Here is a 7,745-nt window from a genome sequence, read left to right as displayed (position 1 = left end):
AAGAAGGGGAAAGAAGGGAAATATACTATAATATAATATAATATAATATAATATAATATAATATAATATAATATAATAATATAGAGTTAGTAATCATTTTGGTGACGTTTGCTTTTGTCGGGATATCTCCAAACGAATAATGCTCTCTCTTATCGACATCGAATGAGCTTTACATCGTGGCGTCCGATGCTGTATTATTTTTGCGTGTGATCAATCTAATAATTTTACCAAATGTTTGCAAACACATGTACAACCAAATCATTGGTTACACATGGTACTTTGTCAATGAATCGTCTGTTCTTGTTTTTGAAGTGTTTTCTTAGAAATTTCCGTCTCATAAAGTAACCGGCGTCCATCCTGACGCAAACTTCTCAGCTGCGAAAAACCACAGTATTGTTAAGAAATGATAGAAGTTCACGCTAAGAAGACGAACAAACAAGCAGGTACATCGAGCCGCTAGCTATCAATTCTATTTTTTCTGATATACTAGAAATTCAGTCGCTGTAGTTCTTTCACGTGCTTTACGTTTACCTGCGGAGGCGTATCGTGCACGCACGCGCGACCTTAATTCAATTTAAATTTTCTCTTCCTGAAAATTACCTGAAAATTGTCGTCGTTGCACAGGCGCGACGTCACCCGTCCTGGGATGATCACGCTTTCCTGCGCAACGATTTACTGCACGACTTGCTATGAAATGGATCGAACCGTGAACATATATACGCCGTGTCTGCTTCGGGGAACGGGCGCACGTAGGCCATAATCAGTGGGCACGATTGTGTACGATGATAGTTCTACTGGAGAGCCGCCGAAATTGAACCCACTCTATGAGGAGACGCAGTCACGCGTTTCGCGTTCAAAAATATACCGGTCGCCTTGATAACCGGCACGCAAATGATACCCGAATCTAGGCTAAGCATAAGCTGGTGCAAATTCACTTAGCGAACGGTAATTCGTGAAACTTTGACTTTCCGTTCATTATCTTATCCGTCTACACGTTTTGTGCGTTCTATTACGTACGAGCTGAAGGATTATACACATTGTGCCGCGTTAGCTCCTTCAGAATTATCGTCTGGTGACCTCGTACGAAATGATCTCCTGGCCAAAATATCGGTAACACCGACCTCACTGGTCAATGACTACGAGCGACTAGTAACATACTGCAAATGGCTCAAATTTCAGCCTCCTGACAAAAAATCTTTATCTGTTTGTCATGTCAAAAATTCTACTCATTTGATCTTTGATCGATGACGTGATTTTTAAGTGATGCCTATGCTTTTGTTAGATTTTTTTTAATCGTTTCACTGATGACGGGGCACCACACTATTGAATCAGAGTTTGACACTAATTGTAGTATAACTCTTAATTTCATCCACAGGTCCTCACTAAAATGCACCGGGTCGCTAAAAGTATGCAATCCCCCTCCTATCAATGATTTTTTTTAACCCAACTCGACTAAGATTCGCTATTGTCGAATGCCAATGTAAAACTATACTTGGAACGCATATACCTCTACTGATACCGTGATAAGTTACAGCAATACAGCTGAACACCATGACAAATCGTGACCTGTTTAACATACTAATGAAGATCCGCTATTTTCAGCTATTGCATATTATAACTAGCAACAATTAAACTATTTATTGCGTATTTCAACGACGAGATAAGCGTATAATTAAAAGATGCACAGTTGTTGACATGTAGCCGTCATCATAGTACGTGACACAGTTATCATGTATTGCGATTAATTATTATGATATTTTAGCTAGTTTTATCAATGGTGCTATTCCCAGTGTTTGGCAAACCGTAAACGTGCACGCTACGATACCTTTCTATCATATAGTATTGTTCTGAAGCAAATAAACATCACGAGAGATTTATGAACACCATCAGTTTAACACACTAAAACCAACAGCTGGTATATAGTAAACCGTCGTCCCGTATCCGCAACCCCCGTTCACGCCCCCACCCCCTCCATTCTCCAGTTCAGCCTAACACAACTAGGTTTGCTGACAAACAAGGAACAATGCATAACAGTAAAATACGCTGTCACTATATAACAACAATAAGGAAAACTAAGAATGTATTCCGGTGCTGTGTGCGTAAAACTGACCACATGTATTAATCGCGTAGCCCACAGAATATATGTTACGTTAGCCCAACACGTATATATTACGTGACAAGCGCTATGAGATTTCTCGCATGCTTGTATCGTTAACATTATTGTACGAGTAAGTTGTATGCCTACTTGGAATAGCACAAACGGAAGAAACTCCCTTACAAAAGGGAATTATATGTACCTTATCACATCAGCTTGCGCGTACATTGTCTGCGAATCCGAGCAGGCGCCGACAACCCGTAGGGGCAATATGAGGTAAAATTACGCTCCGGGTACCCCATTAAATATACGTTGCATGCTAAACTTCAGCATTTCCAAATTGAGAAAACACCACCGGAATTCGAATGTCAGTCATAATTAAAATCGCGTTAAAATATATATTGGAGCCTTGTAATTTACAGTCTATACAATCGTCTCCAAAACAGATCAAAATGCATCGTTTGTTTTATTTGCATTTTTTACCTCTAACCACCCCTCGCATTTTTCGCTGAATGTAAAGGAACATTTTAATGAAATATAGCACATTTTAACCATTTTATTTTCAGCGAATTTTTCCTTATGTTCTAAACTAATTGCTTGTCAGTATTGTTTGTTGCAGAACGTCGGTGTCTTGATTTGTTTTGACAGCACCATAATGGCCCTTTATGAACTAAAGTGCGTTTTTGCAAACAAATTCACGCAGAGAACAACGCAGTGTTACACTACTGGCAACCCGCAGGAAACGCGGACAACGAAGTGGTCACAGTTCTATAGCCGTGTCAGAGACAGCGAGGCTTAGCGCGTCTTTAATACCCTGGCGATCAGGTACGGTCTCGCGAAGTACCTAGGGTAATAGTGTGTACACACGCTACACACCGTCCACATAGTAGACCCCTTCCATTCAATTTGGCGGCATATGCCCCGGAGCGTATTGAAAACGATAACTGTCTCAGTGGGTCATGCACTGCATATAAAAGCATGTGTCGCGACGAATCCAGCATCATTCGCAACTTGGTGTTCACAGACAGACAACATGAGGATTTTAGCAGTACTAGCTCTGGTTGGCTTGGGTAAGTATCACCATTGATACATTTTCACTTGGATTGCGAAAATGCGCGCTAAAGTAGCGCAAGACTTTCGCGATCTAGAGATGTCTCCGTATTTTACCACGCATTCATTGATAGAGGATGTGAGGCTTGTTGGTTTAAGGTATCGAGTCTTAGTATGCAGATCATTATCTCGACTTGATTCATTCACAAAAATAGTAACTGGTTATACTTGTGAGTCTATCGTTTACATCGGAAACGTGTATGGGTAATCTGGCGTGATCTATTTTTGTTTATATACATTCGCATCACGGTGTAATGATAACAACGCGTGACTGCATTGTAGCCGTTGCCGGCCCGGTGGAGAAGAGGCTGGGAGTTCCGTTGGAAGCTGAGGATGGATGCAACCCAGCTATTGGAAACGCCACCTACGTTGCTGATGCTGGCAACTGCCAAGTCTTCTACATTTGTGATCACGGATGGCCGAAGATTACCGTATGTTTTTCTCATATTGCATTAATGGGTCGTCGAACTAATAGTACATTCGTGTTCGGCGTCATTATGGTTTCTTCGTAAATCGAGCGCAACAAGTTTTGTGTCGTGTCCCTCAACTCGTGACGTCACCACGAGTCATCATCGTTTATAAACCGCTCTGTCGCGAGAATTTCCCGCCGAGTAATAACATGAAAACAGGTTCCCCTCGCGAACGCTACGGACTGCGCAGTAATGTTTAAAACAAATATATACTTGCAAAATGCTCGATGCTCAATGTATGCTTGATCTGTGCAGTGTGTAAAATTAATCTCTCGCTCTCTCTCTCTCCTTCCCCAGTTCTGCCCGGGCAACACCGTGTGGTCGCAGGTGAATAAGCACGAGGGCCAGTGCGAGGATGCTGGTGATGCTATCAACGACGTGTGTGGACACATTCGTCCTCCTCCGGAGGTGATCGACTCTCTCGCCGGCACCTTTGATCCTGCCTACAGCCGCTGTCAGTTCCAGGTAAGAAACGTTGCAGTTCAGTTATCACCCTCGATTCTACTTCGTTCGAAATCGCGACGATCGCGCCACTCGACGTAAAATTCTTTAAGGAAAATTCTTCGTTTGTAGATTTTTCGTTTGTGAATAACAGACGTACTGTAGGCTAGATACGTGCAGACACGGTGTGGCGGTTTTAGGTTGCGGATAGGAGCGACTCACATGCTCGCAGGCTCGGTACTAAATATTGTAATCTTTCACCACTGGCTATGTAGTGTCTCAACGCGCCCGAGTGCATTTCCGCGGTGGCCAAGTGCGACGGTGTCACCCATTGCAGCGACGGCTCAGATGAGGTTAACTGTGCTGGTCCGTGCAACCCATCTACCTGCAGACTTCCCAACTGCCGATGCTCTGGTAGGAAACTGCCTCTATTGACTGCATAGCACTACCGAGTCGTACGAGTAGCCAGCACTTCACCGTTTGTCCGTTCACCCGTCTTTTTGTACATGGTTGCTGTCTTGGTTGTCGTAATTATTATGCAGGAGAAAAAGCGTATGGGGTCGATTAGTGGTGTTTATTGCTGAAACGGCAGCGGAGGTCCTATTGAATTACAGAGTGATGTTGAGACCCGAAACCCATTTCAAATACACATTATTGATATTTTTGTCATACGCAACAGGTACCGATATCCCCGGCGATCTGTTGGCCAATGAAATCCCACAAATTGTCACCCTTACGTGGGAGTCAGCCGTCCGTCTGGAGGACTACAACCATCTCCTGCAGCAGGTAAAGTAGCGAGTGCATGCATAGCGTGCACTTCCTAGGCTAGTTTGGTTCATGAGAAACGCTCATTCACAGCGTAGCTTGAATCCCTTTGAATGCGAACGGCGAACAGGGCGCTTGCGAAGGGCTCTTATCTGGAGTGAATTCATCGTCGACCACGTCGACGTGTTTCGTTTCGCCGCGTTTCTAACTATTAAAATGGTTTCGACGCAGATCCTGAAGCGTATCGGACCGAACAGGAGGAGAGAGGCCAGGACAAACCCCAACGGATGCCCAATTACAGCCACCTTCTTCATTGAGCATCAGTTCACTGATTATGCAGCCGTCCAGGATCTGTACTTCGGCGGAAACGAGATCGCCGCGCTGTCTATCAGGTAACTCAATCGCTACGATCACGTTATGAAGACCAAAGTGGTCCTGCAATGCGTCGTTTGCGCGAAGAAAGCTCTCGTCTATTAGTTCGTGTATGCAATCAACTTTACAAATAGCCTCCAGCAACACTTTCACGTCTCGGCGCATCTTTGTAATTTGTCACGACAACAGCATAACGATCGTCTGTCGTGTTGCAGCAAATCGCTAACGAGCGATTATTGGAAGGAGGCCAGCACGGAACTGTGGGCGCGTGAGATCGCTGACCAACGCATTATCACAAACTTCCTCGGCAAAGTCAGGAACGAGGACTTCGTCGGCATGCGCGCCCCCTACCTGCAGGGCGGTGGCAACCGCCAGTTCGACATGTTGCAGAGCAACGGTTTCCTGTACGACAACTCCATGCCAACACCCCAGATGGACCCCCCGCTCTGGCCATACACCCTCGACTACAGGTCGACCCAGGAGTGCGTGATTCTTCCCTGCCCAACCGCTTCCTACCCAGGCCTGTGGGAGGTCCCCTTGGTCGACTGGCTTGACACCAACGACACGCTGTGCGCCGAGGTCGACAACTGCTTTTTCCCTCTGTCCAAGGCGGAGTCTCTCACTCTGCTCAGAAGCAACTTCGCCAGGCATTACAACGGTAACCGCGCTCCATTCCCTCTGCACCTGCGCGCGCGCTGGTTCTACGAGGCTCACTACAACATTGAGGCCATGGAGGAGTTCCTTGACGAACTTCTCAGCATGAACGACGTCTACATCGTCTCCATCGACAAGGCCCTGCAGTGGATCATGAACCCGACTCGCCTCAACGACATCACTCGGTCGAACCAGTTCTCGTGCGACAACTCAAACCGCGAGCCCCTGTGCGCGCAGCCGATCACCTGCTCTTACTACAACATTACCTACGCACCGAACAGCATCGATCACCAGGGTGACCGCTACATCGAGACGTGCGCCAACACCTGCCCACAGCGCTACCCATGGGTGGCCAACCCTGAGGGAAGGCTGTAGGCCGCGCTCGCCCGATAAAACCGACCAGTTAGGTGAACTCGTCCCAGTAGGGGAATTCTCACCGGACTGTCGATCTTACCTATAAGGTGTTTTGTTTCGATGATTGTAACGGAAGTAAAGCTACAACATGAAGAGCTTGTAAATAGTTTGCAACGCATGCTGTCAGTCTGAGTCTCCGTGTCCGTTCCTGTCAGTGTCTGTCCTTAATTTAAAGCTTGATGCACGGTGACGTCTATTATTATGTTTCCCTTCGTTAAATTACGAGTTGTATGACAACTCGTTAAAGTCGTGGTTGTAGAACTGGCGTGGCTATATCTAGCTGTACTTGTAGAGTATCTCAATTTGGGGGAGTATTGGGTTTGTCATGTAAAATAATTTGGTCGCATACTGTTTGTTAATTTAAAATATTATTTTTCATAATATCGAGTCAACTAGAATGCCATGACGATGTTTGAACTATAATAAACTATCTATATATATATAATAATAATAATGCTGTGATGTTTTCACTGGATACCATCAAATATTTTATAGCATAAACGAAAGGCTCAAGAAAGTCACAACCAAACATATGCGCATGAAATATCTCTAATATCTCTAGAAGTTAAATCTCTCTAACATTTCAAGACGTTACAGAGAATGGATATTACACGAATCCACAAGCAAACATACAGCACGCCGGATCACGCTGCGTGTAAGACCATACACTACATCACTAATACAATAGAGAGGGCGTTCGCCCGAGCTCACTGAAGAACAACGGACCGTCTTAGAGTTTATCGCCGGCATGCTCAAGTAGGTCGTTGCCTCGTGTGCGATAGAACCCTTTGAGTACCCTCTCAATGCGAACGTGTTGCCTGCCTGGCATCTCCAGATGACGATCGTGTCTGTGCCCATAAGCAGACGAGCTGAGCACAGGGACAGCCTTCACCGTCTCCTGCAATATACGGCGACTGCGTTACCAGCGAAGCATCTAGCTTTATGTCATCGTTGACATCGCTGTCATCGAATTCCGGTTTACTACAATATCAAGCGGGTCAAAATAATTATCTCTCTCGTGCGCCGGTACATGTTAAGTGTGTGAATGACATGTCGCTGTTCAATGCGCAGCCTACAAACATAGCTTTGAAAGGTATGTTATTGCACGAAGTAGAACTTCCATTGTCGCGTTAGTTAGTCGTCGGTGATTGTGCGTAAGATTATGATCAGCAGAAGACAGGGGAAACGTACTATAGTATCGGAGTGAGCGCACTAAACGTTGGCACGTACGCACACGACCAGGCACACACGCATGCAAGCAAGAATACACACACACACACACACACACACACACACACACACACACACACACACACACACACACACACACACACACGCACACACATGCTCACACACGCACACACATACATATATACAAACACACACACACACACACACACACACACACACACACACACACACAC

The 7,745-nt window shown here is 45.3% G+C and overlaps 2 protein-coding genes across 2 annotated transcripts in view; one reads left to right on the top strand and one right to left on the bottom strand.

The window, feature by feature from the left end:
• The first annotated feature begins 3,064 nt into the window (after nt 1–3,064).
• LOC106815395 lies at nt 3,065–6,772 on the top strand. Its single transcript, XM_014819850.1, has 7 exons — nt 3,065–3,165; nt 3,488–3,636; nt 3,973–4,140; nt 4,392–4,530; nt 4,796–4,902; nt 5,113–5,273; nt 5,469–6,772. The coding sequence occupies exons 1-7, from the start codon at nt 3,129–3,131 to the stop codon at nt 6,280–6,282; spliced, it is 1,575 nt and encodes a 524-aa protein (XP_014675336.1). The 5' UTR covers nt 3,065–3,128; the 3' UTR covers nt 6,283–6,772.
• A 279-nt stretch (nt 6,773–7,051) lies between these two features.
• LOC106815060 overlaps nt 7,052–7,745 on the bottom strand; it is a 4,465-nt gene continuing 3,771 nt past the window's right edge. Inside the window, exon 4 of the mRNA XM_014819490.1 lies at nt 7,052–7,219. Coding sequence (XP_014674976.1) covers nt 7,052–7,219 — 168 coding nt within the window. The remainder of the gene's footprint in view (nt 7,220–7,745) is intronic.

The sequence above is a fragment of the Priapulus caudatus genome, unplaced genomic scaffold (genome assembly GCF_000485595.1).
Source record: "Priapulus caudatus unplaced genomic scaffold, Priapulus_caudatus-5.0.1 Scaffold28, whole genome shotgun sequence".
NCBI classification, from domain to species: domain Eukaryota; kingdom Metazoa; phylum Priapulida; class Priapulimorpha; order Priapulimorphida; family Priapulidae; genus Priapulus; species Priapulus caudatus.
Note: the sequence above shows the minus strand (reverse complement) of the source record. Positions and strands in the feature narration are given on the sequence as shown.